The 17,997-nt window shown below is 39.9% G+C and overlaps 1 protein-coding gene across 1 annotated transcript in view; it reads right to left on the bottom strand.

The window, feature by feature from the left end:
* The window catches only part of LOC116791720 (multiple epidermal growth factor-like domains protein 6), a 193,129-nt gene that overhangs the window by 163,660 nt on the left and 11,472 nt on the right, over window positions 1–17,997 (bottom strand). Inside the window, exons 2-4 of the mRNA XM_032697995.1 lie at window positions 17,039–17,173; window positions 16,279–16,388; window positions 14,725–14,829 (exon numbers count right to left, since the gene is read on the bottom strand). Coding sequence (XP_032553886.1) covers window positions 14,725–14,829; window positions 16,279–16,388; window positions 17,039–17,173 — 350 coding nt within the window. The remainder of the gene's footprint in view (window positions 1–14,724; window positions 14,830–16,278; window positions 16,389–17,038; window positions 17,174–17,997) is intronic.

Below are 17,997 nucleotides of genomic sequence, written 5' to 3'. Positions count from 1 at the left end.
CTGGGGATTCTTTAAGGCCTGGAAACCTATAGCAAGGCCTATATAGTAATCAGTCCTTCCAGGGAAACACATATGTATTAATCCCAAAGAGCTGAGTGGCAGGAATAGGACAACCCTTTACAGCGGAGGAAAGACTCGGGGAGGAACAGGCCAGAGGACACTGTGCCATTTAACATTTCCTTTGTGGATTATTGTTGCTGGAACAGCAACAACTTCTTCCTGGCTTGGGAAAGAGAGTAGGTGCTTCACACACGCTGTCCAGAATTCCTGTACAGCCTTCACTTATACTCCAGTGCACTAAAACACAAGACGTGTTCTGCAGGAGATTTCAACGTGCTCTGGCTCATGTCCAAGGGACTACCAAATAAAGCCACCTAGCACTGAGCCTCACAGCTTACGCTGACATTGTGCAAGACTGAACACAGAAGGAAAGCAAGGAAAGACACTGAAAGATGACCCTGAATCACACTGGCAAAGGGACTTCAGAAAGGTGCTGGATTCTTTCTGCCAAAAGTGATGGATAAAGGAGGGATACCGAGTCCCTCAGTTGGGATGATGACACAGCAACACTGGAGAGCAACCTCCAGTCACTCTGTTCTCATACAAGAGGCCATATCTATTTTCTTTTCCCCAAGCTGGTGTACAGTATAAGACATGAACCATGTTGATGTGGTTTCTGACTGAAGATAACCACCCCTCCTTTGTCCTGGTGCTTCAGTGCAGCAAAGCTGTGTAAGTCATCAACTAATTTAGCCCACAGACATGGGAGTATCATCAGGAAGAGGCTGGCACATTTGTCATGTTGTATATTATGTGGGCAAGAGTTCTTCACCATCACTAGTTAAAAATCTCACAGGTTTCCTGTTAGCACTGAACAAGCTTAATAATGACCACACACAGAAAACCTTTGAAATGGTGACAGAAATATGGGCCTCCCAACAGAGCAAGAAATATGACCTGTTTAAAACAACCAAGTCAGGAAATTTGATATTGGAAGGGAACAAGCCCAATAAAATAAATCAGGGGATAGTTACTAAGTACCTGTGTCAAGATAAAGGGCAAACAAAACTCAAAGCATTATATCCAGTGAATTGTATAGAGAATGAACCGCACTGCAGGTCAGTCAGAGGTGTTTGTGCAAGGTAACCAGGCTATAACTTACATTATGATGAACTATACTTCAAGCATATTGAACTTCTGAATCCCAATATACTTGGAGTATACTTTCATATTTATAAATTAGAACGTGCTGTTGCTATACAGGCTTTCCACTTGATACATTGATATGTCTATTAAAAATAAAGATACTGGCCTTGAATTTGCATTTTTGAAAGCTTATGTAAATGAACATTTATAAAGAGGCCTCAAGAGTAATATATCTATTAATAAGGAAAACTTGCACTGATAGAATATCCCTGTTTCAAGAAATTCTGGTTAACCAGTCAGAGCAGATTTAACCTCACTCAGTTCTTTTCCCATGAGTTCTCAGAAAAGCAAGATGCAGTGAGAGAATGTTTAGGTACATCTGAAAATTCACAAATATGGGGGTCTGGATATTTTGTGGTAGTTCAAGCTTTCTTCTTTGGATAGTCTTCCTTATTTATTTTTAAGAATGTGGAAAGAAGCATTCCTGGGATGGAGTAACTGGACTCTGAAGTGCTGGAACTCACCAAGTGCCCAGTTAGAGTTTTACAGGAAAAAAATTCTTGTAACATGTCACCTTTTTTATTTTTAATAAGGACAGCAACAAATGCTTATCTCAAAATACACTAGGATTTTGAGAAAATGAAAGAAGAGTCAGGTGCTGACCAAACCTCACTTGGAACTGTTCTGGATGGATAACTATAATTTTCTCTGAGACTTTAATAAGTTTTGTTACCCTTCATCCACTTGTCTAAATTTCTGGTTAGCTTTATCCTTCACCTCCAATAAGCTGGCCATAATCCATGATAGAGAAGTGATGGTAGTTCAGGTTTTAGGGGATTCCTTTATTTGCCATCCCATTTTCATACAAAATTAGATGAAGCCAAAAGAAAATATTTTCAGTGAAATTGAATTAGTTGCACAACCCGAAGATCCTGAACTATTTATTCACAGATACAGTAGTTCATCAGCTCTAAAACTCTCAGCTTTATTATGTGCTTGTCAGAATGAATGATAATGCCAAGTGCTGGCAGGATAATGAACAACTGCCAGGAGAAATGGATCGTCACACAAAGCTCTCTGAAACACAAAGATGATGACGAGAGCAACACTCAAAGCTACACCTACAGTTTTTCCCTTTTTCCAATTTTTCCCCATGTATTGTGCAATTTTCTTATGTCTGAAGTTTACTTGGCTGGAACAAAGGTGGAACACAAAACAAATTGCGGCTAAATTCTTGAGAGACACGAAGTACAACTCTGCTGCAATCAATGTATAATTGCATAGTCATGCCACAGATGGATTTGCTCTCCATGCAAAGAATTCAGCAAGCATTGTAATACATTCACTTATTTCACAGTTATTAGATTTGCCCTCTGATGAACGTCTATCTTATCTACTCTGTTAGCACATTCTCCCTCCTGTTGCTTCCCACACCATATAAAACTAAAGGAAGATTATTACAAGTGGAGATTGGAATTATTTTTGCACACCATATAAACAAATTCAGTTCTCAGATCTATTCATACAGTACCACCTGCCAGAGGATGAAAGCAGATTTTAATCACAAAGTAAAGGAAACAGGGAAGAGAGGATTTAACTGAACCCTCAACTTCTTTGACTGTACAAAGATCCAGAAGGGACAGCCTGCAGACTCCAGCTCGGAAAACATCACTCACATAAACATCCCCTAATTGTAGCAGTAGCACGACAAGCAGACAGGGCTATTCAGTTAAACGAGTACTACACACACTTTCAAAACTATGTTCCATAGGGTACAAAGATCCAAGATGAGAAAGACGTTCAGGAGGTTTAACATCACTTTGATTTTGACTTTTTTCCACCACCCCAAATAAGTTCCATTTATAGTTTTTACATTATTTAGAGCATAAATGCAGCACAGGGATCCAGAGGCCACAGTAGGAGTTCCAAAGGGTCAGGGGGAAGAAAAAGTCACACTGCAGATACATTTCAGATTGGAGTAGATGTAGGAAGATGAGATGGATGGAAAAGTGGAAAGTCTAGCCCTAGATATGGACTATTTCCCCCCTCATTTAGCCTTTATGTTATATACTAACAGGATTTCTAGTATTCACATGTGAAGGAAGCGATGTAAGACACCCAACAGATCATACTGCCTCCCCTAACTCCTGTCAGCTTTCTGAGCTCCAAAACAGGATGAGATTTCAGGGAGAGAAAACAGATTCAGGTCAGCAACCCTGAACACAAAAGCTGTCCTTGCAGTGTGGGTAAGAGTGAGAAAAGCAATTGCCCGTGAATTCTTGGCGAAGCAAAAGCAATTAGATTTTACAAAAAAGGGAAACAGCTAGAAATAAGTTTTCTTTAAAAGGATAGCACAGACACCATTTCCCTCACTTCAGTACCACCATCAGAATCTCTCCAATATCTCAAAAGCAGGAACAGCCACTTTTATTCCAGGTGGCCACGAAATAGATTTGGCCTTTTCAACTTTTGGTGTACTTAGAAAAGGTTATTACAAAGCACCCAAAGAAGAAGAAAACAATTTTGAAATAATTGGATCTAGAGTTTAAGTCACAACTTCAGGTTTGGAAAGTAGTGAGAACAGGGAAAAAAAATAAAGAGGGAAAAGAAGGAAGAATGATGAAGACACTCAATAAAAACAAAATAATTTCAAAGACTGACAGGGCCAGCACCTCCAGGGACCACCTCATCCACAGCTGCCTCTTCTTCCACAGGGGATGTGACAAAGCAGAAATGAGATATCTGCCTAGACAAATAAAAGCTGCATTTCCTTTAAGCAGAGTCATTCAGTGCTTCATTATAATTGGGGGAAAAGGAACAGGCCTAAGGAAGGTCAGCGCAAGGCTCAGCTTTGAAACAGTCAAGTCCAGAATTTGCCCTACTTGCATGGGTTTTTAAGTGCCCACCAAAACTCACCTTAAACAGGGCCTATTTTCAGAGAACAGCAAGTCTCATGGCAGGGAAAACAGAAAAGGGTTTCCAGAATTCCAAATCATTACTCACCTCAAAATGTAAGAGTATGTGAATTCATTTTAGGAGGCGACTGTGACCAACGATGCTGGAAAATGACAGCAGGAAATGTTGGACTGAGTAGAGATGAAAACCTGCTCCATAATTCCAGAGTAATTTTTGGAGTTTGCACTGTAGTTACTGTCATTGCAGAGATGCTGGAAAGCCTTTCTGAGCAGAGAAAATTAAGCAAGGGTAATTAAACTTGTTAGGACAAATCCTTGTGTTGCACATGACACCACAGGGTCTGTATCCATACATGAAATAGTGCAGATTTATCTTCCTGGAGAAAGCAGTCAGAGCAGCAAACACTTTTTCAGGTGTATCAGGATGTCATACTGAATGGCATCACTACAGCCAAGCTTGAAACTAGGCCTATAATCTGCATCAGACGTTGAATTTCTGCATCATTTAGACCAAGCTCTCGTTCCATTCTGACTTGGAGAATATTTGAATTTGCCTGTGGAGGCTGTAGCTTCTAGTTTAAGTTTTACAAAACTCAAATTCACTTTAGAATTTTAAATTTTCCATTCTAGAAAAACTGAAATACATCAACCATAAAGATCAAAATATAATTTCTATAGCCACAGAGTATGTCAGTTGTGGTGGCCTATTACTGATATATCATTGTATAAAATCAAGTGAAACTTTAAGGTGCCTTTAGCACATGTTTAAGCCTCCTCTCATCCTTCCCCCTGTTCCAGGCAGGGATAGTACTTATTTAAGACTGCTACAGAAATACAAAATAATCCAGTAAGTATTATTTCCTTTCTAACTTGTTTAGGTTAATCACACAACCAATGCTTGGATTAGATACTCTAAGACTTTTATTCGTGAATAGTCTCATATTTTTGGGTGAAAATAGAATAAAACACCACATGCCTGACATATCTGAGCAAGATCCAGAGAGATAAAAAACAAACCTCATCCTGCAACCTCCCTGGGGAAATCTTTATTCATTTTAATACTTGTTCAGTCAGCTGTCTCTGTGAATGACAAGGTTTTATCTCTAAAGTGAATGGCTTCGAAGGCTACTTGCATTATCCATTCTTCAGCAGCTGCTGCTGAAACCACAGGGTTGCAAACTTATAATTAAATCCAGCTGCCACCACTGTGAGCTCAGTTATATCGAAGTGAGCAGCAATGCCTTGTGGTTGCTGGCAAGATTCTGTCTCTCTTTCTAGACAATGTAATTAACTCTTTTGCCCCTTTTAGATGAAATAAACATCAGCACTGAAAATGTTGTTAAACGACTGTAAAATCGTATTTACATAGAGAAATTCTGTTGCAGTCCTTACAGCTGAGAAAACAAATTTCTAGGGGGATGGTGGCTGTTTCTTTAAAAGCACTGAGAGGACACCCAAGGAGACACAAGGCACAGGATGAAAGGAGTTTCCTGTAGAAAGAGAGTAGGAAAGGATACACATTTAAAGATCTACACTTAAGCCTCTGGCATAAAGCACATATCAAGATCCAGCCTGAACAAAATGCAGGTAAGGACAGGAAAGGAACCAAGACAGGCACCACTGGCCTTCCTTTGATGCTAAAATAATTTCTTAAAGACCATTGTCCATGTCTTGAATCAGACTTAGAGATACCAGACCAGAGAAGCTGTGGCTGCCCCATCCCTGGAAGTGTCCAAGGCGAGGTTGGATGGGGCTTGGAGCAACCTGGTGTAGTGGAAGGTGTAGTACAAGATAATCTTTAAGGTCCATTAAGACCCAAACCATTCTATGATTCTGTATTCAATCCTGACTGAACAGCTGTACACACACATTTCTAGAGGTATCCTTTTTTCTTTTACAGATAAAAATCTGTTCACCCTCATATGTCAAAGTGTTTTGGTCAGCAAAAATAATTAGCTACCTAAATTTGACTTTGTCAGTCACAATTCTTGAGGTGCTGCTCAAGGCAACTCCACTTCCTACCTTTTATTAGAAACATTGCAATGACAATCCCCAAGAACACTTCATGGCAGTAACAGCAATCAGCAATGACATGCAAGACTAATGCACTGAAGTAGAAAGCCACAGTCAACTCAGCTTTGTTTGTGTTCTCTTGCTTGTACCTCTTTGGAAACTTGCATCAGTCCAAACATTTTTGAGGATGGGTGAGAAAGCACAGCAGAAGGTAGAAGTGCTTGACCTCTCACTCCAAACACAGGGAGGTTAAAAAAGAGAGAGCTATTTGTTGAGAGGAGAATGAGATGCATGGTGACCATCTCCAACTTCACTCTGAAAAACTCCCAAAATACACTGGCAAAATGATTTTTAAAAACATAATGATCTGCTGGATATTCTGCCAAATCAGTCAAAACCCCACATTATCTAGATGCTTTTGTAATATAGGGGTTGCATTCAGAGCTACATCACTTCATGAACTGGGTGTTGTCAAAGCCCAGCCACAGTTCCACAGGCTAAACTCCTCCACATTACCTGATTGTGACCCAGCTCAAATCCCTCTGCACTGCACTGAAGCAAGCTGCAAACCCAAATAAATTTGCCCACGGTCACAGAGACCAGCAGGAGTCATGAAATAGAACACAGATCTTCCTAGAGACTCAAGGTCTGCTCACTCACCTTTTGGTAGTGTGTGTGTGTGTGTGGGAAAAATGAATCTGCAACATCTCTGCACACAACATTCAGCACATTTCCTGAACCAACCACAAAGAAATGCCAGCAGCTAGAAAACAACTTTTCCCCTATTGTTTTTTTACTTTGTGCTTGCTGCCAAAGGTAAACAGCTTTTTGTAGCAAAGACAATAAGGGTGAATTCACTCTTGGGTGGTTATTCTGAGGTTCATTTACTTTTGACATCTTTGTTTGCTGTTTCCCCACTGCCTCTCTACCTGTCCCTCCATCCTAGTGGCTGTGAAGCCCAGGCACTCAAGAGCCTTTCAGCAAGATGGGCTGATTATTATATCCTGTCATATCCAGGAGAGAGCCAGTCACGACTTTTTCAATCAGTGTTTTACCATTCTCATTTTAGAACGGCTAGGCTTTTATTCCTCCTGGCTTTTTAGTGGCTACTTTAAAGGGCTTTTTATCTGGAGAGGTTCATATCTTACCAGCACTGAAAGGTGTTTCTACAGACAGCACTGGCAAAGAGCAGGTGGGTGTGAAGAGGGAAGCAAAGGCAGGGGGAAGGTGAAGAAAAAAGAATGGAAAGGTTGGAGAAAGCCATGTATTCAGGTTTTTTGAATCCTTCCTAGGATCTTGCTCATAACTGGAATTAACCTCTGAATCAACTGTTATCTATCACTTAGATAACATCATTTTATCTTAATCATAACTGTTTTTCTTGAGACATTGCAGATAGCCCGAACCTTCTGCAGTGTTCTGAGCACTACATTTGTCTCTGCACCAAAGAACATCCAACTCATCTTTTTCATGGGTTTCTAATCAGCTCCAGGCCTGTGACACTTTATATTTAGGTCCAATGATCTCTAGTCACAAATGAATATGAATATATGATGACTAAAATTTAATATTCAAGTCACAGTATGTTTGAAGTTTCAGGACACCTATCAGTTGCCAAAGTGCAGAGTACAGGAGACAGACCAGAGAAAGGTGTGTCACCATGAGACCAAACCCTGACAGCAGGTGACTGTTCTGACAGATCCACACTTAGGGGGTGACACTGTAGATTAGAAAGATTTTTTTTTTAAATACTTAAAATAGTTTCTTTTTCAAAACATTTTCAAATCCAATGCAAAATTTACGGGCTTCATTAAGATTTAGGGCTAAAAACCCCCATAATTATAAAAAAAAAAAATCAACCAGTGCATTTTTTGTTTTTCAGATTTTTGAGGTAATTAGGTCACTGAAGTGCTAAAGGTCTCCAGCTATCTAAAAGGTTATATCAGGAGACTTTCCTCTGGCTAAAATGTCATTAGAGTTAGTAAACTAATTATGCACTCAATGAGAAAGACATCAGGGGTTTTTTTCCATTTTCCCCTTGCTTCTGGAAAGGCCAAACCTGGATTTGTAGACCTTGTGATGTTTCACAGTCCCACCCAAGGCAGCTTCCAAGGTCACCAAGAGGCAGATTACATGAGGAGCATCCAAATGAAGGAGCATCCAAAGGCAGGACACCAATTCAGCCCTGACGACTCCGAGCTGACAGAAGCTGATGATACCCTGAGGATTACACTGAGACACAAAGCTGCTTTTGGGAACTCACCTGATGCCAGTGTGCTACAGACAACAACAAGGAAGGTGAAGAGGTGCAGACTAAGAGGACTAACACAGTAAAAACAGCAGTATCTTAGATGAAATAACATACTGAAAATGAGAGGGGAAATTTGAAAAGGTCACCCTTACTTTAGACTGCGTTTAGCAAGGGCAGGATTTTCAAGCCAACAGAAGTAGGAATTTAAATCCAAAGTCACCAAAAGTAAGTTAAATAAGGGGTATTTTTCAAATGCATGTTGAGCAGTAGAACACTTAACACTGAATAAAAATCACCTGAAACAGCCTTTGAAGCAGTTTTTAAGTGTCTGTAATATCTTCAGCGTAGGAAAGAATCACAGTAAAGAGATAAATATTTACTGGATTCTCAGATCAATTAATCTAAATCAAGAGCTTCTGCTTTTGCAATATGACAAATTTATATTAATGTTTAAAACCAAGACTGCCTGTTCTTTCATTGAATTAAAACCATTTGCTTTAGAACTGGCTGAGATGAGAGTGTCGCCTTCTTTAACACATGACTTGCTGGCCACAACCAACCTGCCACATGCAAAGTAAAGGTACTTCAGCACCATCCTCCCTGCTGCTCATGCCCCCTGTGTGCTTCACACATGACAGAGAGAAAGGAGGTGCCACATTCTGCTCTTAACTTCTGATGAGATGAAACACATCAACACACCTTGTTAGCTGTGTTTGCTGCTTTAAACACACATGTTTTCAAGTTTTGCTGCTTGGAAGGGTTTTGGACACTCTAGCACACACCACTGCTATTGCTCTGACAAGTGCTAAGAAAGTGCTCATTAGCACAGTCCCTAATGCAGGCACAAGTGATGGCACAGCTCTCGAGTGCTGCAGCACATACCCAGCCCACAGGATGCTCTCAAAGCTGTCAAGAGCTCTCTGGGGCTCCTTCACTGGCACAGGAAGGACTAAAAGCACCTACACCTTCATATTTGCTGTCTGCCAGAGCTTCTCAATCACCAGAAGAGTATGGTAGCCAAAAATTAGGTACAGGACTGATGGATCAGTTTTCCTGAGAGTCGAAAAGGAGCAGAGGAAGAACAGAAGAGCAGGTCCCACTAGGAGTAGAGGATGATCACAAAGTTTCTTCCTATCAGAGGACAGGTACTTTGCAATCCTGAGCAGCCTAATCAGTCATCTCTGCTTCCCTTGCCATGAGAGGCTCGCTGGAATTTCACTAATGAGACTGAGTCATTTGGAGCAGAATGACTGTGCTAGAATAGAAAAAAACCTGATATCTTCAAGATATTACATGCACTAAAGTAGAGCAATCTGAGCATAAATTATCTTTGCACCTTCCTCTCCACCCTCCCTATGGGCTAATGGAGAATTTTCATGTTAAAAGTGTTACCTTTGGTAAAACTACACAGGACTCATAACCAAAATACGGGGGAAAAAAGGTCAGAACCCCTGGAAGAGTAAAGGTTCTGCTATCAGCAGCCCTGCATAAGCACTTCAAGAACTAATCTACCCACACAAATAATCTACCCACACAAATACTCAAATTATGTCTTTTCACTGGGAAAGAGAGATCCATGAAAACAGAAGACACATTCATGGGTAATAGATCCATGGGAGCTCTCACTCTCCCATTTGCTATTTTAAAGGACCAACAGAGAAGGAAAATTCATAGCGCTGGCTCGTGGATGTACACTGCCATGTAAGGCTGGGGTAGGTCTTCAGTCTCTAAGAAGAAAATCTGCATCTCTACAAGACACCAGGATGGCAGACAGTGCATTAATCAGAAGTTGTATCAAATAATTCATTGCAGGAAGAACTATTTCCTAGAGGAAAATGGAAGAAAATTCTTTTTCACGGTGAATGAGCAAATATTTTTATTCGCAAGAAGTAACATCAAAATTCTTGCCATTTTAATCAGTGGTTTCAAAAAAAAACCCAAAAAACCAAACACAGCCACTTTTGTTTTAAGTAGCTCTGTAGTGTAAAAACTCTGAACTACCTGGGCTAGGAGGTGCTGACATTTTTGTTTATTGGAATCTTTATATAGTTCAATATCTTAATAGCGTGTGACCAGAGCTAGGGAAGAGATTGACAGCCAGTCAATGAACTGATGAATATCTATCTCATAAGCATTTAATTTAGCTACCCATGCAGTGTGCATTTTGCCTTTATACACACATTCCAATGCCATTATCTGACACATAATTACCTGGGTCTCAAAGCGCTTTACAAAGGAACACGCTGTCATTATCAACACTTCACGGACAAAGAAATCGAGGCATAGTGGGATAATTTGCTAAAAGTTACTGCACTAATATCCAAGGTCAGTGGCAGGTGAAAAAGAAAGCTCTTATCAGGCAAGCACTGCACTCAGCAGACCACACTGCCCTCGAGATGTGGGCTTAGGAAGCTTTTCCTACAATCCCCAGTAATCTACATCAGGCGTTGTAAAAGCATTTAAAATTCCACCTGTGTTACAGCAAACATTACAGTGTAAAATTTAAATCTATTGACACTTGATCTGTTAAACACTGGAATATTGTGTTCAGCTTTCTTCAAATGATTAAGCTAAGATGACAAACATCATGTCACTGTAAGATGACTTTCCTGACAAGTCTGCCCTGGACATTCTTCACCTATTTTTAAACATCTTCTGATAACATCCATCATGTCAGAGAGTTGTAGTTATTCTTTCCTAATTATGGGAGCCTCGTGCAAAACCTTTGTTGCAGTCATGAAATTACAAACCCTGTAGTTTTTTCAGTTCTCACTCTGTCTTTTCCTCTAAGTATTAAAACCATCAGGAGACACTTGGTAAAACCAGCAACAACTTGAGGTTTTGATGGCAAAACATTTAAGAGCCAAAACTAACGCCTCATTTTGCACTAAGCAATTTTATGTATGCAAAGAGTAAATAAATAATACTCGTTTGTAGAATTTGGAATGTTTTCACTAGCTGCATGTCCAAGTGCAAGTCCCAGGGTTGAATTAAACAAGCTAAATGAAATTAATTTACTTCCATGTCCAGCTCAGGTGGCCAGCAGGCCTTGAACAAGAGCACCAGGACAACTAGTGAATAACAATGACACCAGCACTGCAGCAGACTTTATTCTCTGTGCTGGGTTTTACCTTCTCATTTTGTTACAAGTCTTCTCTCCCTTTCTCTGGGAGAAGTGAGGATCACAACTTCCAAACAAGTTAAAAAAAAAAAAAATAGAAATCCAGCTTGCAAGTTCACATTGTAATTGATATAAGTCTATTATTACAAGATGAATTGCAGCAGACAATGCCAGAGACAGCTCAATCTGTTACCGAATCCCTGTAATGGCTGGATGAAGAACTCGACCATTTCACTCATAAATCTTTCTTCTGAGTTTTTATTTGCTGCTTGTGTGTGTGAAATAATAAAACTGTGGAGTGACGTGTACAAGAGATGCAGTAACACATTTCTAAACACAATTACAGTAAGTTTGTTACAGGAACCCTGACCCTTTCAGCATCTAATCAGGAATGTGTCGTGTTCCAGGCTGCAAAAATCACCACAGGATATCTTTGAAAAGTCATTAGCTGAGATCATGCCAATTGTGAATAATCATCCCTGCTCAGATTGAAGTGAGGCACTGGGCTGTCGTAAGTCATTCTGGATGATCCATCACAAACTTTCTGTAGGACAGACCAGGACAAATCTTCATTTCCAGGACACTGATCTACTTCCTAACTTAATGACAAGCAAACTTCACCAGCAGGAAAAGCAAGATTTGAAGGTTCCTGAGATGTATGTTCCCATTTGCTTTTTAGAGTAACTGAATTTAATATTATTTTTATAATAATTCCTTGTCTATTGTCTGCAGATTGTAGCACCCAGCAAGGAGATCATGAGAGTTACTGCAAAAGCAGAACTTTAAAATTAACTGTCACCACTGATGACAGAAACAGAAAGAAGATAAGCAAAAGGGTTGTAGAGGGGGAGATATAAATGGGATACATGCAGCAATTTTGCTCCAGTGAGTGCAGGTGCAGCTATGAAATGCCCATGATTCCTCCTCTGTCAGGAGATTGACAGGAGGCCACAAAACCAAGAGTGACAGAAACCAAGATTACAACCAAGAACCTCCAAGGGGCAGATTTCTGCTGGCAGTTTATGGTCTCATATCCAGTTAGAGCCTCCCTTCCCCTGTGTAAAAGCCCTTGAAACAGCTTCCTGAACACTCCTGCCAGAGAGGCAGCTGAGGGACAGAGTCTCGAGGTACAAGGTCAGGGGCCTCTGCACCAACAGTCCCCACTGACAGCCTCACATCTCATAGTACCAGCTTTTCCACTACCATTTTATAGCACACCAAAAACAATCTGTGGTTTTCCTGGAACTCATCTATTCCACAGAATCCTCAAAGCAAAAGATGCTGGTAGGAGAGATCCCTTTTCCTTTAGTTCAAGTGCTGGAAGGAAAACAGTCAATTTTACAGTAAGGCTGCAGAGGCAAGTAGGCAAGGCAGGGTCTAGACTTAATGATCATTTAAACCCACAGTGCATTATCATTAAGTAATGCAGCTGCATTAAATCCAAGCTACTTTCACAGCAATATTCCAACATCAGCCAGAAAAACTAGAGGCTGTAGCTGCTAGTCCCACAGTACATTTCTTATCCGGTTTTGCTTGCACAAACATGATACAAACCTCACAAGCATCTGACTGTAGATGCCTGCAATGGTTAAGAGGCCTTACACTCTAAATTACCTTGCTTTTGTTAGGCAGGTGAATGGTCCATAACATTCTTCCTGAAAGGAGGTTTTTTCCCTTCAGAATTTAATTTATAAACTTACTCCTGCCAGGCTGCGATAGCAGCTGCTGCACAAACCTGAAAATGATGACGACTGGAATTCCATTCAGACCTCAGAAATCAATAGAAAGCAGACAAAACGACCAAGATAAAAAAGTTCCACCCAACTGCAAAGAGCAAGAACTGCAGGATACTTCTCATTGTTTTACAGTGTCTGCAGTCACCAACCTGTGAAATAGAGACTGAACAATCTCAGTTCAGTCTGAAAACCTGACCTGTGCTGTCCACAGGCTGCACCCACCTAATCTGCCCATTGGGAATGCCTTAGTGCTGTAGGTATTTCCAAGCAAAAGGAGACTCAAAAGACAAGCAAGAATGTTCATATTTTGCTAAAACTTATATTGCATCTGGTAAAAGCTTCTCAGAGAGCCTGATCTTTCTTACCTTGAAACAGCAGCTCTTCTGTAAGCTAAGAACAAAGCAACCTGCATTGGTGTCACTCTGGTTCATATCAACTTATCCATATAAACTGGTGATTTCTCTGGGCAGTAAAGAGATACACAATCACAGCTTAACTGAACTAACTCTGTCCGAAGGCAGCTGCTGGCACAGTGTGGTCTCATGTCAGCAGAACATTCATTGTAAGCAGCTCTGCATTTTATTTATTGTTACATTCCCTCTCACTTATATTTCATGACAGACAAGCCAGGTGAGGACAGGAACATATTAGAATTTAAAAGGGAAGACCCAAAGTACTTAAAAATCTGCCTTTCTTTGAACAAAACAAAATGTGCTTCAGTTGAAAAGGAAATTATCATTTGCCTGATACAAAAGAAATCCTTTGTCCCAATCACAGCCTACTCTGAAGGAATTACTTTCTTCCTTCCCTTAAGAAGTCAAATGGATGCAGTTCTGTAATTTTGGAGAGCTTTACACAGTATGTTAAATTACAAGACAAGCATTGTGGGTTTATAGATTGTGAGCCAGTGTATGAGACATAAAGGATTCTCACTGAGAGTGGGTGATAGTCTAAGTCATATAGAATTTAGTCCATCATATGCTAGAACACAGTTAGTGAAATGAAAGATCGGTGAATAAATTACTCCAAGAATACTAGGAAATATTTGGTAGTGATCTGTAAAACCAGCCTTCCTACTTTCAGATGCACCAAAAGAAATCCCATGAACAAGTACATCTGGTTCACTTGCTACATTCTTTACCCACTGCCCACCTCTTCTGACTCAGAATTTACTTTTACAAGTGTAAAAACAATGCTGAGAAATTTAGTAAGAGCACCACAAGGACGTGGAAGTTGAGAAGCTGTTGAAAGATATTCCACTGGACCCCACTGCTGATATTCAATGATATTATCCTTTACAGACACTCGCTCATCTGATATCAATCAAATTAAATTTTCATTGTGCTTTGTTATAATCCAGTACCAAAAAAAAAAAAAAACCAAAACAATAAGAGAACGACCAAATAAACACTCAGAAGTACAGCAAAGGCATCTTTAATTTTAAGTCAACATTAAAAAATTATTCATGTTATAGCAATTGCTGTTGAATGTGCTTTTTCCCCAAACACCAGATGCATTTGAGACAATTTACATTTGACTCACCATACTGGCAGCGAGGACCCTGAAATCCTGCAGGACACTGGCACACCTGGGATCCTTCTTCAGAACATTTGCCTCCATTGAAACAAGTGCCAGCTGTGCAGAGCACTGGTGCACACAAACAGAATGAAACAGGGGATTTTAGTGGATTTTGTGCCAAGGATCCTCCAGAATTGCCTTTGTCATAGTCCTGTTGAAACAACACCTTCCAAATAAGAAGAAACCCAGCTTTTTATCTAAGTGGAAAGGTTAGACTTCAGTAGAACTTGTTGTCATGGGTATAACTACCATGTTGATATGAAGTTTAGTAAAAATAAGACTAAGATAATGCAGTTTAACTTGAAGATGCTTCAGAGGCAGAAGATACTTTCTAAGGTCTCAAAGCACTGCCTGAATCAGGAATGAAAGAGCAGAGGAACTGCTCCACAACAAAGCAGCAATGGTTAAGAACCACTGGTGTACTAAAAAATATTCTACATGTGAAAGGGAATGACAATTCTTCCCTTCCTCCAACACAGAACAGTTTTTATTTACAATAACTTGAATTCCACAGACTTGAGACAAAGTTGCAAAGAGTATCAAATATAAAAGAGTAATTCAACCACTTTGGTGCCTTAAAGAATTCAAAGCAAGTCTGCACTGCTCTTCCAGGAAGAAAATAATTTCATATTGCCACTGGTGCTCACGTACGTTAAATTCCTTTACACCAGAGATTAACATACAGATTGTAAACATATCTTTGACTTCTTACAACTAAACAGGTGCACACTAAATACGTAGATTCAGGCTAAAACTAACAGGAACACCTCTCAGGCTTGTTTTAATCTTTTAACTAGAAAGACAATCATAAAAGCAAGATGTCTGAACGCAGCCCTCAAGTTGGTTTGAAGATTAAAAAAGATACATAAGAACAGATGCTAACTTTCATACAGAAAATACAATTACTGACAAAACAGTAACAAAACTAAACACTGAGTAGGCTGCCATCTTCTACTGACGTCTTGTTAACAGTGGCTGAAGCGCTTCCTTATCATTTAAATTAAATTCAATCTTTTAGGAAAACATCCAATCATGATTAGATAGAAAGAGCTTCTCATCAGATGGAGAACCACAGGGCAAAAACACAATTGCTCCAATGGCAACAACAGCAATGAAAAAGCCAAACCCAAGCAGGCTCTGCAGTGAGTGCTACGTCCAAGAAACAAGTGCCTTACAGCAGATTTCTTTGCATAATTTGGGTAACAGCAATAAATTTGGCTGGCCTGTCAAAGCCAGACTGGCACAAAAATGCTGCAACAACTATAATCAGAGTTTAGACTGTTAATCTAAACAGTCAGATTAAAATTAGAGCTATCTGGTACTTTTACATGACTGCTTTTGTATTTTTAAAGGACGTTCCTTTCCCCACCACTAGATCACCTCTTTAGAACTGGAAATCCCAGTTATAAACAGCAAGAAAAAAAAAAAACCATCTTTCCAGAAGTAGGCATCAATAGGAAGGCAAGGGCTAAGGGATGTCATCTCCCTTGGTTTGTCACAGTTTTGCCACCAACTTACAGTGCAAACAGCCGGGCTCGTTGTCACGCTGGACCCACCCAGGGCAGCACTTGTAGACAGTCTGGTGCTCCATCCTGTACACCTGCTTGTAAACTGTGTAGTACCCAGACCTTTGAGGAGAGGAAGTTTCAGAGAACAATCACAACTCCTATTCCACTTATCCACATCTCATCAGTAACTAACTCTACTCATCTGTCATATTTACTAGATATTTTTTTTCAGCCTCTATCAGGAGCTCTTGTTAAAAATGAAGCAAATATAGCAAACTGCATCCTGATATCATCCAGCAGCTCTTATATGTTATTATGTCCACGTATTTTTTTTGAAGAATTTGTATGCAGGGTAGTCAAAGGTGAGTAATTTGGTTTTGCAATCAATTTTGGGGTTAGCTGTTGGGGGAGTCAGATCTCCCATCAGTTCCAAGCATATGACAGAAACAGAAAGAAGTTTAATTTTTCAAAGTCAATGACTTGACAGCTGGACTTCACCTGAACAAGAATGAGACAGGAGCATTTTCTGATAATGTAAAATTGTGATCTAAAGCCAGCCAAGAAGCTCATGACCAACCCAAAACACATTAAAAAGTCACATTTTCTACTCAGTAATAACAGATATTAAGTAAAGTCTCAGCAGGGCACTATGTCCATAACCAAGTCACACATATTTCAGATGAAGTAAGTTTACAACTTTCTCACAAAGTAAAAGAACTTGCACAAAGGTTAGTAATGAAATCCATTTATAAGGATAGATAATATATTACCTTCTCTCATAGCTCACACACCACCTCCTCTTTGTACACCCTTGTTTCCACATCTTGACCATCCGACTAAAGGCTTGAACACAGGGCTCTTGGTGTCCCACCAGTGCCAACTCAAACACTGGGCACACATTTGGCCTTGAGGGAAAGAAAAAGACATACTTTATTATTTCCAGCATAAAATTCAGACATTTGGAGAAATAGACATAAAATTATTCTGTGCATAACAGTTAATAACAGTTTGAAAGAGAATTTATACAGCTGTTTAAAACTATTGCAGCTCTACACCTTAGGAAGCAGCACGTAAACATACACTGAAATTCAGGCTCCACACAAGTCACTGAAAGATTTACCACAGATTCAAGGGCAGATAAGATTTATCTAAACTATTGCTGGGGAAATTGTGTATTCTGTAAGAGCCCTCCCTTGCTATCAGTCCCCTCAGGGAAGCACATGAAATTCATAAGGGGAAGTATCCTTGTTCTCTGCTGATTATTCCTAAAATAACAAGACCAAAATAAAAGCGCTGCTCTGGAGGATGATATGTAATCTTCATCCTGCTACCTAGCCAGAGTTCAAAAATAGCAGGATTGCAGGAGCTATGGAGGGTCAAAAAAAAGGTTACATGTCGATGGTTTTGCAGAGATTGTCAGCCTTATCCCAATTCCTTTGTCCTGGTGTAAATGAGGAAATTCTCTATGACAGAAAACAACAGCATCAAACTTGCAGGGTCTAACTAAAACCACAGAAACTGAGGGAGCTTTTCATCTTTTGAGGCAGGAGTTTGCTGCAACAAAATGAAATTAATTTTTTTCGAGTAGTTTAGAGATTGTTAACACAATAATTTAATTACCAATTCCCCAAGACAGCCTGATGAGGCTTTTCAAACTTAAGCCTCAATAACTAAAACACAGAGGAGAACAGGCACCTTGTTTACCCACTGTGAGAACAGCAACATTCAG

Source organism: Chiroxiphia lanceolata, chromosome 10 (assembly GCF_009829145.1).
Source record: "Chiroxiphia lanceolata isolate bChiLan1 chromosome 10, bChiLan1.pri, whole genome shotgun sequence".
Classification (NCBI taxonomy): Eukaryota; Metazoa; Chordata; class Aves; order Passeriformes; family Pipridae; genus Chiroxiphia; species Chiroxiphia lanceolata.
The sequence above is the reverse complement of the archived record's forward strand: the minus strand, read 5'-3'. Positions and strand labels throughout refer to the sequence as shown.